The 14570-nt window shown below is 41.1% G+C and overlaps 1 protein-coding gene across 1 annotated transcript; it reads right to left on the bottom strand.

Moving 5' to 3' along the window:
* Positions 1–1936: 1936 nt before the first annotated feature.
* LOC310998061 (high-affinity choline transporter 1-like) lies at positions 1937–13824 on the bottom strand. The gene is made up of 8 exons (XM_083987944.1): positions 13559–13824; positions 12089–12202; positions 10441–10596; positions 9087–9235; positions 8593–8736; positions 7108–7261; positions 6299–6516; positions 1937–5181 (listed from the first exon to the last, which is right to left on the bottom strand). Exons 1-8 carry the CDS (start codon positions 13740–13742, stop codon positions 4639–4641), a joined length of 1662 nt encoding a protein of 553 aa, XP_083844070.1. The 5' UTR covers positions 13743–13824; the 3' UTR covers positions 1937–4638.
* Between the last annotated feature and the right edge of the window lie 746 nt (positions 13825–14570).

A 14570-nucleotide genomic window follows, 5' to 3' on the forward strand; every position in this document is an offset into this window, starting at 1 on the left:
TCAAACACGAGGAACGCTTTTTTTTCGCGCGAGCTTTTACGCGCAACCAAACGCGAGATACGCGAGATACGCGAATTAGCGCTCGTTTTCACTCGTTTCAAAAAAAAATTTCACTACAACAATTTTTTTTTTTTTTTTTTTTTTTTCAAAGGAGGTTAAATCGAAAGCAACTGGACTTAGTTATTTACTTATTATAACTAAGTCCAGTTGCTTTCGATTTAACCTCCTTTGAAAAAAAAAAAGTATAGGAAGACGTTTCACCTCTCATCCAAGAGGCTTCATCAGTTCATGTAGCATCTGACCAGGCTGGGACTGGTCCAACTATCTGGTGTGGAGACTCAGTATAAGTCCAGTTGCTTTCGATTTAACCTCCTTTGAAATACTATGACCTGGACAAATGAGAATATGCACAGGCCTACAACAACATTTCTGCTCTCACCAACCATGGTTGAGGTCACAACGCTGCTGTAGCTGCTCTGGAAGTCCGAGACGTCTGAGGCCAAACGCCGTCGCTTCTGGTCCATGAGGCGAGTTCCGGGCTGATAACGTGACGCACAGTATACTGTTATGAGACACATTATGCATCCCAACTGTCTTTTTTTTAGAGGATTTTTTTTTTTTTTTACCAAGAATGCGCCCAAAAAAATCATGATCCAGGGGCCAAAATTCGAAACAAATATATATATTTTTTAATCATAATTCTCATTATTCTCCTGATGTTGGTTTAATGTAAACAGATTGCGCTGATATGCGTCATGTGACAGCGGGGCAGTGCTGCAGCTGCTGTGCTGTGATGGACCTGATCAGACTGGTGGTGGTCCACAGTCAATCAGTCCCAGAGCCTTCCTATTCACCTCCAATGTAGACGCGACGTGCGCGCTCGTTACCCAAAGCGGCGCGTATCCGCGTGCATTCGGTGCGACGGCGCCGCCGTTTTCCCCCCCGTGCATGTCCGTTGCTGTGTCAGGCAGGTGTCTCCACGGAGCTCTGCCCCGTTTCAGAGGTGAAGGAGAGACGTCGCCTCCGCGATGTAGAATGTGTTCAATTAAAGTGAAACTAACACATTATATCGGCCTATATGTCCATTACACACTGAATGGGATGTTAAATCCCATGTCTTTATTTCTTCAGTTTATTTTAATAGTAATAATTATGACTAACATTCAGTGAAGACCTAAAAATCTGTATCTCCAAAATTGAAATATTGCAATGGTTTTTATTTTTTTAAAGCATTTTTAATATAGAAATGTTGGCTTTCTGAAAACTGTCCATCTATATGCACTCAATACTTGGTTGGGGTTGAACTACTGGAAATAGACTTTTCTGTGATATTGTTAATGGTGAGCCCCCCCCCCCCCCCCCCAGACAATTCCTTTCTTTTTTGGTCCTGACCCGTTTGCATCCCTGCCATGAGCAAGACACCAAATCCCCACAACCTCATGGTAAGTTGTGCAGTTGTCTCCTATACTGAACTTAAAGTGTTTTTTTTTTGTTTTTTATGCCCTTCCTCCTCCTCCTCTGCTGTCTAAACTAAAACGTGAGTCACACTAGTTGTTAAAAACGCTGCTGTAGCTACAACCTATTGACCAGCAGGTGTCACTAGATCCACGCGCTGTGATTTGTCTGTGAACAAACCTCCCATCCACTCCCACACTTCCTGCCCCTGACAACATGTGACATACAAGTAATCCGACAGCAGAAGAGAATTATAACAGATAACATCAGCATGTAAGTTGCGAACTGTTCGTTTCCCTCCAGAACAAAAACAAAAGTCACCGCTCATGAAGTGCATCCGTTTTTTACTGACAGAATAAGCCAAATCATTTCTTTCCTGTTTGACATTTCATCTCCTTTTACAACCTTTTTTTTTGTATTGTTTTGTTTTGTTTAGTTTTTTTTGTTTATTGCTTCAAGCAAAATTCTTCGGACTTGTCTTTATTTACCTCAGTTACAGAGAACAAAGACAACAGATTTTACAAATGCTGGAAAAGAAAAATTTTTTAAGCATCACGATGCACAAACCTTTTCTTAGGCGGTGCATCTAATGCAGACACAACAGTAGGCACAGGGCTTGTGCAGTTAGTAGCTGTAATGTCACTGTTCATTCTGTTTTGAAATTGAATGGATGTAAGTGTTATGTTTTCCACAGCAACTCAAAGATTAAATAGGAAAATACTCATTATTGTTTTCAATACACTGTTGTGCCAAAATACATACAGGGCTATAAAATCCCCCTGAAACTGTATTTTAACAATCATGAAACTCTCCACTGAAATCTGATCTGGTGGCAGAGCAACATGAGTGAAATTTAAGGCATTTACCAGAATAATTTCCAAAAACAAACGTCAATTAATTAAACATGCAAAGAAAACAACAACAACAACATCAACAACAACAAAAAGAAAAAAAATCATAGAGAAGATCATATAACTAATGTCATTCTGATGCTTTGCAACTCAAATAATAGCAAATTGATTTATTAATCCAACACTACACATTCACTAGCTTGTTAGTGCACATTTAGACTTTGCATTCTGAACCTCATCGTCGACTTAACCATCAACTATCAAACGAAGGACACAGGAAGCAGCCGGAGCAGCGTCCTCTTGTGTGGTCTTATTATAGAAGACCTTTATCTCGGGCCTGCGTCGCTGTGTCCTGTGGGACGATTGTTCCACTAGAGCTGTTGGCACGAGTCAGCAGCGAGATGCCACCTCATATAATACCACACTGATATATTGTTGCTCTACTTAGACTGACATAGACATAGGGGGAGGGGGAAAAGAGAGAGGGAGAGGGAGAGGGGGAGGGGGAGGGGGAGGGAGAGGGGGAGGGAGGGAAGGAGGGATTGTCCAGACATCTGTCACTACCGGACATGCCACAGAGTCCCATGCTGAATTATGTAACAGAGGGTGGTTATTTTTATGTGTCATCATAAGCTCATAGGACACATGAAGTCAGGTTAAGTCCTATGGACTTGAAGCAAATTAAGGGTTTAATTCTAACACTGATTATATCCATGTTTAGCCATATATCCATGCAGATTTAGATATTTTAAAACACAAAGATCTCTGTCTTCACTAAATTAACTGAATCTATTATTTAATCTAAAGTCATTAAGCCATTAACTGCTTAATTATGCCAACAGTTGATACCTTTTTTTTTTTTTTTTTTTTTAAATAGATGGAAATAAGGTATCTGTATCTTAAAAGCAGTGCAAGAAAGCATGTTTTAAACATATATTTCTGGTCACTTTGCCCTTTTTGCTTCCATGTTATCTGTTTAACTCAGCTCTGGGTACAACATAATTTAATCAAATGGGCCCTCAAGGCACAAAACAGCCTGTTAAATTAGTCCAGCTGGTGTTTCTCTGTATTTATTCACCAATTGTTGAGCAGCATGTCGGCAGCATTAATCAAACCACAGGTGAGGTTCCTGGTTTTTTAACATTAGCAATACTTTACTGTTGACAACCGCTGTTTTATTTTAAATACTGAAGCTGCAATAAAACCAGGACCAAACGAACCAAAAGAAGAATGGTGTGCAATCAAATATAAAATTACTTTTGAAGCATGGATGGATCATCCCATGAGCCAACCAGGCACAGGCACGGGTGCAGCCAGGGGCCCCTAAACCAGACTCTCTGTAGTAAATGGCAGTGATTGAGTTTAAATTCAAAAAGCTTGGTCAAAAGAAGGGATGTCTCTTAATCATTTCATTCATTTTGCCCCTGATCCAATTGCATATTCTTTAATTTTCCTATCTGAGTGCTGCAGGGTTGAGTCCTACAATCTTGGAAATAAATTAGCATTGTAGCATTTTAGCACTTTTGGTTCCCTCCTGTCAAACTAATGCGTCTTTTTGTTTTAGATGACTGAAATAAGGTCTATGGTAACACAAACCCAAGACATTTTAACTTTTTTATTCCATGACTACATTCTACGTCAATGAATGCACCAGCATTGTTTATTCAAGCTTTCACATCTCTTAAAAAAGCCCTGTTACATTTTTGGGGTCATTTAAAGGTTGTCACATCGAACCTAAAAACAAATCTACTTAGTCCCGTTATGTTTATACTGGCACTCTCCCAAACTGTTACTAACTCTGTAAGAGGAAAATCTTTTGTCAAAAAGGTAAGAGCCTAGTTAGAAGTTTAGTGGTAGTAACATTGAAGTCCTGTGACTGTGGTGTAGCAGACTAACATTGGCTCCAAATATCATGAAGTTAGTGTTCTTTGGTGAACAAACGGCTCTATTAAACTGTTAATTTTCTGAACCAATCCAAAAGTCAATGTAATAATCCGAGGGAACCAGTGTGAGGCTAACCCTCCAAAAATTTGTCAACCCTGCGTCACTCTAATTCTAATATATTTGTCGTGTGTCTGTGCCCTGGGGTCCATTGTTTTATAATCCGTCAATGCTTGAAAGTATCAATGCTGCATAAAATTGCAGAAAACATTCTGAGCTCTTATAACAAAGAGCATATGTGTGATGTTTTTTCCATTTATGCTGCATATAAAAGTATACAAAACCAAAATATACTGTACTATAATTAAAAGTGTGCCATTACACAATACATACATTTGTTCTCAAACCAGTCAAAACAGATGAAACATGTACTTCAAATAATTTTTCCTACTTAACACGTCGACTCTAACATCGGTTCACACGCTTCACTGTTCTCGTTTTGTTCTTTCGACTTCTGGTTCGATTTGGCAACACCTTGTGTTTGTGATGAATGCTCGGCTTTCACATTAAAAATATCCCATTTCTCAGGAAGCAGGCCTCTGTTAAAGAGCACGGACGCCAGGTAGGAGAACAGCAAGATGGCCACCATTGCAGACAGCATGCAGATGGTTCTGATCGGAGACTGCTGGATGTAGACGCCATCCACCAGAGTGCATCCCGGGAATTTGAGCACGGGGTCGAGGCCGAGCACCGGTTCCCCGCACAGCACCCGCAGCACTATCCCCACCACGCAGCCCAGGATGGCGCCGTAAGCGTTGGAGATGTTGAAGAAGAGGACGCAGACGAGCTGCGGCAGCATGAGGGTGTAGGTGAGGTCGGAGCGGAGCAACCAGATCATCAGGACGCTGTTGTCCAGGAAGGTGAGAGATGTGCCGGCCAGGCCCACCACCACCACCGAGGCGCGGATCACCCACTGGATCTCCTGCTCTGACGCCTGAAGACAAAGAAAAAAAAGGCAAACAGAATCAAAAACTCTTCTATTTTATTTTCCCAAAGTCTACACTGCAAAAACTCAAAATATTACCAAGAGTATTTGTCTTATTTCTAGTCAAAATGTCATTTCTAGTAAAAAAAAAAATCTAATTATACTCAAAATAAGACTCGTCACATGAAAATTAGCTTGTTTTTAGATACTTTTTTACTTCTTTCAAGCATATTTTCACTTGAAATAAGTAGAAAAATCTGGAGCAAGTTTTTCTTTCTTATTACAAGCACAAAAAACCTACTTTCACTGGCAGATTTTTCTGCTTATTTCAAGTGAAAATTCATTTGAAACAAGTGAAAATGATCTAAAAACAAGTTATTTTTTATAGGTTATTTTAAGTGGAAAGAGATTAGTTTTTACAAGAAAAGAGACATTTTGACAAGAAAGAAGACAAATATTCTTGGAAAGATTTTGAGTTTTTGCAGTGCAGCCCTTTACAATAATCCTTTCGGTGTACCAAAGTGCTTTACAGCAGGTGATAATAAAAAAGAAGAATAAATAAAAACAATAAAAACAGTGAAAGCAATAAAATACAGCAAAGTCAAATAAGTTAAAATAAAATAAAATAAGATAAAAGTGTCATCGCGCTACTGGGTATTAAAAGCCATCCTAAATAAATCGTTTTTTAGCCTGGATTTGAAAAGGCCCGGGTCAGAGATGAGACGCATCTGGGTGGGGAGCTTGTTCCAGAGCTCGGATAAATACAATGGGGCGAGGCCGTTAAGAGATTTAAAAACAAACATTATAAGTTTAAAATCAATTCTAAAAAGGACAGGAAGCCAGTGAAGGGAGTTAAGAACAGGAGTAATGTGCACACGTCTGTTGAGTGTTGGTTAAAAGACGGGCCGCAGCATTTTGCACAAGGCGACTAAGGGAAGACTAAGGGAAGACTGGGAGACGCCAACATAAAGTGCATTGCAATAGTCTAACCGTGAACTAATGGTTGGCTTTCTCAAGGTCGTGGCGGCTTAAAAACATTTTAACTTTAGCTAAAAGATTTGCTGATTTTGTTTGTCGAACTTAAAGCCTATTTATTTCCTGCTGCTCATCCTCTCCTATTTCTCACCTGTGTCCTCAGGATGGCCCTGTAAATGTTGGAGGTGAAGATGGAGGCTGCGGACAGTAACGCTGAGTCAGTGGATGACATCACAGCAGCTGCCACCGCACCGATACCCACAATGGAGATGTAGGTCGGGGTGAGGTGCTGCAGGACGATGGGCAGGACGAGTCCCGTCTCTCCACGATCGAGCGGAGACGGGGATCCGTAAGAGGTCATGTTCCAATCTGGGGAGGGAGCGAGGGCAAAAGCTTTATAAATATGCTTCTGACTAGGGATGTCACGATTACTTGTTTTCACAATTTATCGCGGTATTAAACGCCACAATTAATTGATCGTAAAGATTCCTAAATACCGTCACTTTCTGAAAAAGATTATGTTGGAACCGTATCGGCAGATGTGCACCAAAGTAAAGGAGAATGCACAGATACTGATCCATTTACTAACGTTACTAGCGTGTCATTTATTATTGTAAAAAAATATATTAAAATAAACTTAAACATTTGGTATAGATGACAATTAATGACTTAAATATTTCAAACACTTCCCCCGGGGGATTAAAAACTGGTCCTATATTAAGAGATTAGTAATGAAATTATATTTTGACTATATTTGATTTTACACATTCATAGTGTTGTGAAATTTATTGATGCATAATAATCGTAGTAACCGTAATACCGTGATTATTTCTCTGACAATAATCGTACTAAGAAAATCTGTAATCGTGACATCCACTTCTGACATTTTTCAACCAACCGATGTGAAGTGTCAATTCAAATAAGCTAAAATAAGATTCAAAAGTTCAGATTTGTTCTTACTTGTTGATGCAGCGACTGCACCGAGGAGTATGGGAGGGATGCCTAACGTGGGAACGATGAACGCTGCGGCAAAGCAGGTGATCTTGGCTGTGGACGAGGAGGCCGCGGACAGCGTCCTCTGGTGGAAGTTCTGAAGACCCAAGTTTCCCAAACCCTTGGAAGGTGAAAAAAAAAAAAAAACTCTTTTCAAGATAACAAGTAGAGGGGAGAGACATATCCAGCTCCAGCCTGAGTCTGTCATGAATAAACAGATCTTGGTACTATCTGTTTTCTCTGAGATACAGATATTACCATATGTGTGCAGAGTCTGTGCAAGAATCGCCAAAGAGTCTCTTTAGGGATTCAATTCCCCAACCAAACTTCCCAGCTGCACGTCTTTGTAGCTCAAAAAAAAAAAAAAAAAGAGAGAGAAGTTTCCCGGATTTTTAAAAGGGTTGTTTTGATTTTTTTTCTCTCTCGTCATATATGGTTTTGTGCCAAGAGTAGGTGGTGGTATTTACAAGGCAAAAGGTCATGATACGCCCTCTGAGCAGCTCTACATCTTCTGGACAGACTGCAGCGTACAGTGAGCTAGCTGGTTAGCATGCTAACCTCAACAGAAAAGACATATTAGACACCAGAGTTAACATAAGCTTTGCTCTGGAAACAGCTCTTGAAGAGTGAAGGCATGATGTTTGATACTATACTTGCACACACTTCTTCTAGACAAGTAGCCTAAGCAAAAATAAGTAAGCTTTAAATGCAAACATGAGGCAGTGAGTGATAGCAAATCTAGTCAAATGGTTCCTTCACTGCAAAAACTCCAAATCTTACCAAGAATATTTGTCTTATTTCTAGTCAAAATGTCATTTCTAGTCAAAACAAATCTCATTATAATTAAAATAAGACTAATCACATTAAAAAGTAGCTTGTTTTAAGACATTTTTTTACTTCTTTCAAGCCTATTTTCACTTGAAATAAGTAGAAAAATCTGAAGGTGGATCAAGTTTTTCTTTCTTATTACAAGCAGAAAAAACTTGCTTTCACTGGCAGATTTTTCTACTTATTTCAAGTGAAAATTTGTTTGAAACAAATTAAAATTATCTAAAAACAAGTAAATTTTTAGGTGATGAGTCTTATTTTAAGTGAAAAGAGTTTAGTTTTGACTAGAAATTTAGACATTTTGACAAGAAATAAGACAAATATTCTTGGAAGGATTTTGAGATTTTGCAGTGTTTAAATCAGATGTGTGATGCAAACATGAAACCTATGGGAGGCTGTTTGTGTAACAGCTGCAGTGCAGTCAATTTCACAGCACAAGTTAGATCACAAAGTATATATAATCATAAGAAAAAAAGAACAGAGATCCCAGTGACCTCATACTGTAGCTGGATATAAAAAAAAAACACAGTAAGGTGGGCGAGAGACATATCGCGCAAGCTTCACCTCCTTCAAACCTTCGAATCTAGCTGTGATAAAGCGTTTCTATTTTCCACCCATCCCTACCAGCAGCAGAAAGTTGTCGATCCACCTCCACGCTCTGTCTGCCTCCAGAGTACCGACCCACGGGGATTGGAAGGTGTTGTTGTAGGCCGTCTCTGTTATGTCCATCACAGCGGGACTCATTAGGGCAAAGGGGACGCACAGCCACTAAGAACAGACAATGATGACATTGAGTAAACAACAGCAGGTCGACCGCTAATCCTTCACACCGCATCAACAAAGTGATGATGCCGCTCGAGTCTGAAGCAAGACCCTAAGATTAGCTTAGCCTGGCATAGTACAGATTGGAAACGTAGGGCAGCTAGGCTTTATGCTAGCTAGGCTAACTAACTGCCCGGCATAGAAAAACAAGCACTGTGTAATCTCCTCATCTGACTCGAAGCAAATGAGCTTGTTGCTATAATGTTGAACCATTCCCTTGATGTTTTTTTTTTTAATAGCTGCCCTCGGGACAGTCAGGAAGTAAATTGGGCAACAGGAAGAGAGCGCCATCTCACCAAGCTAATGAAGATGAGAATGAGCTGTATGATGTCAGTGTAGGCCACAGAGTAGAGGCCGCCCAGCAGAGTGTAGGTGATGGCCACGGCCGCAGAGATCCAGATGCTCACGGTGTAGGACAGATCCAGGATCACACTCATGGTTACGCCTGTGTACACACACACACACACACACACACACACACACACACACATGAGTGTTTTAGACCGAATATCTATATATATTTTGCAGTTTAAAAATAGACTTGTCACTGCTCTCTGGTGGACAAACTCCAGTATATAATGGGGGCACTCTTTCTAAATTACCTCCAGCATGAAAGTATTGACATTTCTACAGCCAATATGTATCAGCCGCGGCTACTGGAAACAGCACAGTATTGGCAAGTATAGCCTACTTTAATGGTCTCATATTGTATAAAAGTAAAGATTTCTATGTGTTCTCTCTTAACAGATCAGGTCTAAGTTGTATTTTAATACTATGTAAGTAAGTACCAAAGCCACTCAACCTTCTCAGTCCCCAGAGAAATGCACACACAGCCTGTATTCAGAAACTGAGCCTTTAAAAAAAAAGCTCTCTGTCATGACTTCTGTGACTTTGTGATGTCACAACAAAGCAATAACTGCCCCGAGCCCTAAACCCCACCCAGCTTGACCCACCGTCCAACTTTGCAGGATTCGGTTTCTCCAAGTGTTTACTGGAACTATTAGACTTTATTTTTATTGGATCACTCAGAAAACAGTCAGCCAATCAGAGGAGAGGCTCAGATCCTCCTCTCTTCTGATTGGCTCCCCATCCTGCTGTTACTAGAGCTCCAGCAGAGAGAAGCCCTGACAGAGGACATGTAAAACTACACTGTGATGGTTTTTTTGGTTCTTTAAACCACAAATATATCTTTTTATGGATCAACACTTAAAAATACAAATCAAACACAGGAAAAGTATAAAATATGAGACCATTGATTGAAACTGCAGGAGTCGCTTCCACCAGAAATTCCTACATTTTCATTGCACATAAATCTAGTGCAAAGGTCAACGTCTCAGCATCTTTAACAGTGGATTTAAGACTTGACTTGCTGCAGACATAAGAACCTTGACGGTTGGTTTAATTATAAAGCAGTTTGTTTATGTGCTGCCACCACACACTGTATCATTCCCATGTGGTTACTGGTGTGATTTAAAGTCTTGTGCCCTCGGTGGAGTTATTTCAGACCAACCGTACAATTAGGGAAAGGCTTGTGTTTCACTCAGCACCTCTGCAAAGAGCTGCGATCGACAGCTGCTGCCCTGCCAGGGTCAACATGCATGGATCAAATGCATTGCACACACTCACATGTACATATAGAAACATTCTTACCTAATCCTATGAGTGTCCCTGTCACCCACATAATCTCTGATACGAGCGAAGCCAGTGACAGAGCGGCCGTCGTCACTTTTCCATATTTGATCTGGAAAGGGTCCATCATGGTCATGTACTTATTGTCTCTCATCGGCTCGGCGAAGAACAGGCCACCTCAATGATGAAACAGAGAAACAGGTTGATCGTCACTTCGGTGTATGACACATTTACCAAAGTGAAAGAGATCTGATGATGACTTTAAAAATGCTTTCAGTTCGGTTGATTTACCGTTTTCCTGTAATGGGTTCAACTTTCCTTACATAACCCCTTTTAGCCCCAGCAACAAGCACGCTCCTTACATACATGTGATTTGCTCTTTTCCTTTTCATTTTATAAAGCAGGGTGGAAAAAAAAACTCAGCAATAAAAGCACTTTGTTCATTTAAAACAGAAAACCCCTGCGGTCAAATGCCACCGGGAACCACATTTAGTCATTGTACGTTCATCAGGGTTTAAGAGGATAAATCTTTCTTTTCTCATGTGATTTTCACGTGGAGCAGGAATGTTGGTTTTTTTTTTCCCACTAATCTCCACACACAAGGGAAAGCCGTGTAACCTGTTGTGTTTCTTTGATATTTTCACTTAACAAAGAAAATAAAGGTATCAAGTTGCTGTTTTGTGATTGACCACATACTGTAATTCTCCAATTCTCAGGAGCTTTCCAGAGAAAGGGTGGATGTGAAATTAAGAGGAAATACAACAATGGCCCACGCTGAATAACAGATTATTCGTTGATGAATTTTTTATGTCGTAGTACTACCTGTAAAAGCGACATATGAAATCCTGTCAGTACAACAGAAGTTAAAACAAAGCCAAGCCAAGTCTAATGACATGTACAGAACCAGCCTCAGTGCAGAGTACATAAGCTCTTTTCATTCACGCCACGTGGGTTTGTTCATCATTGCTCCCTGAAACCATCCGGTTTTTACTGATAAGAAGAGTGTTTCTGTTTTTTCACTTCTGTTTTTATATTCTAAGTTCAATTCACGTTTAGGCAGCTGAAACTACTTGGCTGATGTGAGATAAAAGTTTGTCTTTGAAGCGAGAGTATGTGCCACTCAACCGCCCACTTTGACATCCTGTGCTGCTGCAGAAGCGTTACTACTGCTGCAAGTGGGCCTCCACGTCGAGTCTCATCTGTTGTAGTCTTTAGTTTCGATTTAGCTGACTGCTTCTGTGGCAAACTTCAGAGGCCGCTCTGCTGTCAGTTTCCCATTGTGTCTTAGCCACGTAATGACTAAGCATCCTCGTTTTTTTTGAGATGGGCACAGCCAGAGACACGAATGTGAGGGAAAGTTATCACTGACTCAGACCGAGACCCTGTTTCAACTCGATGTTTTAAACAGAGGACAGTTATTACTCACAGGCTCACATGAGGCTGCCCAGGCCATTAGTATGATTATTTTAACAATCTGCAGAAATGCTGGGTTCTGTCCTCGGGACAAAAATTTACATTTCTTCCCCCGCTGGGTCTAAGAATAACAAGAGTTTTCTGTCTCATTTTTTGCTTTAGTAGGACAAGATCCAGGTGAAAATGAAAACCACTGACCCTGAAGCGCCCCGGCTCTACTGGTTCTGTTTTCAGTTACTTTAAAAGGAAGTCTTACCGATGACGAAACACAAGGTTGCTGTGATTGGCATGACGGCCCAGATCAGTCCCATGGTGGGGTTGTACACCGCCTCCGCTGTGCCCACAATGAATCCACCTCCAACCCATGTAGCTGTAAGACGCACGCACACACACACAGACACACACAGAGACACACAGAGACACAGATTCACACACAGGCAGAGGACAGGACCAGACAGGCTGGCTGCTATACTCTTGCACCTGCCTGTAACCCGATAACAGAAACCAGCCTCTTGTCTACTGTAACTTTGATAAGGAATTAAATTTAAATAGGAATTTACTGTAAATTTAATGACCAATTACCTTAAAAACACTGAGCGTGCCAGAGGAGGCACACTGTCAGCTGACACACGTGGTTAGGGCGGACAGACACAATGTACAGGAAATGAAAGCATAAGGATAAAAACACCTCTCTATATTATAAATGCTGTATCAGCCTAAAATCATATGACTTCCTCTAATTTCATAAGGCTTCCTGTTTTTTTTAACCGTTTGTGCTGTTTTCTGTTCCCGAAAAAAAAAACAATTTATATGTCAAATATTTGTTCTCCTTTCTTTGGTTTCACTTGATGGATGAATAATAGATGCCTTATTGTAGCCTATCCAGGTGGGGGATTTTAGATCTACATACACATCATTGTGCTGTTAAAAAGAACATTGAAGTAAATGGGTAAAGGAAGTTTTCTATCACATTTGTATTTGTGGTGATCAAAGGCTTCGAGACCGGTTTGAAGCCACCGTTGTTTTATCTCCGCATCTTGTCTGTGAGCAGTCTGAGCTCATCTGAAGACAACGTGTAATGTCACGCCTGTGACAGGTGTGCTTAAATTCAAGGAAATGAACAACTGCTGTAGCTCAGCTCGCTGTAGCTAGTTCATTTCTAATGTATTCACGAGTTCATTCATTTGAAAGTCTGTTTCTTATCAGTATATCAGATTTGATCTCTTTTGTTGTGCAGCATTGAGCCATCCGTCTAAAACCACTCTTCCGCTATCTCTTATTGTCGCTCAATCTATTATAGCCTAGCCTATACATACAACCCTATATATGGATATGTATATTTTATATAATGTCTAATTGCGTGAAATCGTGTTTTGTATTAATAGGATTTGTAATGTAATCTCCTTATAGCTATAAAAACGATCGTTCAAACCGAGCTACATCGTGTTTTATTTCATGTTTGTTTTATTTCATTATTTATTTATTTTTCTTTTACCATAACGCGAATTAAGGCTCGACACAGGAAATCGATTTATCGTTATGTAATTTCAGCAGAGCGCGGGGGACACGAGGACAAACTGTACGCCGGCAGAAAAAAATAAACCTTTGTCTCAACGCAGGTGATCGTATTTACAGAAAACAGCAGCGCCGCAGATGTAAAGAGATACTAGTCCCCCCGTCGGCTGCGCCTCTACCGCCGCCGCCGCATGTTATAGCCTATACTCGCCTGTCATGGTGAAGATGCCGACAACCAGGTTGATGCCCCGGTTACCCAGAAGAGCCATCTCCGTCTTATCCCCCTGGCAATTCTTGGCTTCCTTTTTGGACTTGATGGAAGCCCAGATGCCGATGCCGAGGACCAGCAGGTAGAAGAACATCATCACGGCCACGCCGGGGATGTTGAGAGCCATGATGGAGCTGTAGGATTCCCACTGAAGGACGGAGCGTCTGCCGGGCTGCCTGGATGATACAGCACATCCCTCCGCGCTGCTGCTGCTGCTGCATGAGCATAGTCATGGCAGATCTGCTCTGAAAGCTCCAGCGGAGGCGCGCGGAACTGCACCTAAAACAACCCCCACACACACACACACACCACCACCACCACCAGACACCCGTCAAGGTGAAACACACACATGCATAAACCAGACAACCCTAGGCTAATGGGCTGCGTTTGTGTGTGTGTGTAAAAAGCAGCAATTAGGCCTAGTGTGTGCGTATGGGAGGGCATCCATTAGTTTGTATTGATTTGACCAAGACCATTGTGCATAGGCTACATATTGTTATGTTAATGTATGAGCACTATATAGCCTTGTCTTTCCATCCACCCGGCCTCACTTCACTTGATGCCATATGGTTATTGCAGTGTGTATTTACAATCTATACATAGGCTGCTGGGAGTATTGCAACCAGGATTCGAGTTGCCTTCACATGCTGAAGGGATTCATAGGAATTAGGCTGCATGTAATACAGTGTTACTGTTTCTAATTATATCCCTGCATCAACCTCTGTCATCACCCGGCTTTTTTACTGCGGCTTCACATTAAAAGCGCTCCGTGCTGACGACACGTGGGGTGGCTTTTATTGTGAAGCGTTTTTAGGGAAAGCGGAAGCTGCTCTTCACCGGGGTTACTTTAGGACAGAGACTGTGATCGTTCATGTAAAACTGCGGTTACTAAACAAGGCGGCAGCGGTTGATGCTGGATTTTTTTTCTTCCAAAGGGGGAATGCTTGGATAATAA

The sequence above is a fragment of the Trachurus trachurus genome (genome assembly GCF_905171665.1).
Source record: "Trachurus trachurus genome assembly, chromosome: 15".
Taxonomy (NCBI): Eukaryota; Metazoa; Chordata; class Actinopteri; order Carangiformes; family Carangidae; genus Trachurus; species Trachurus trachurus.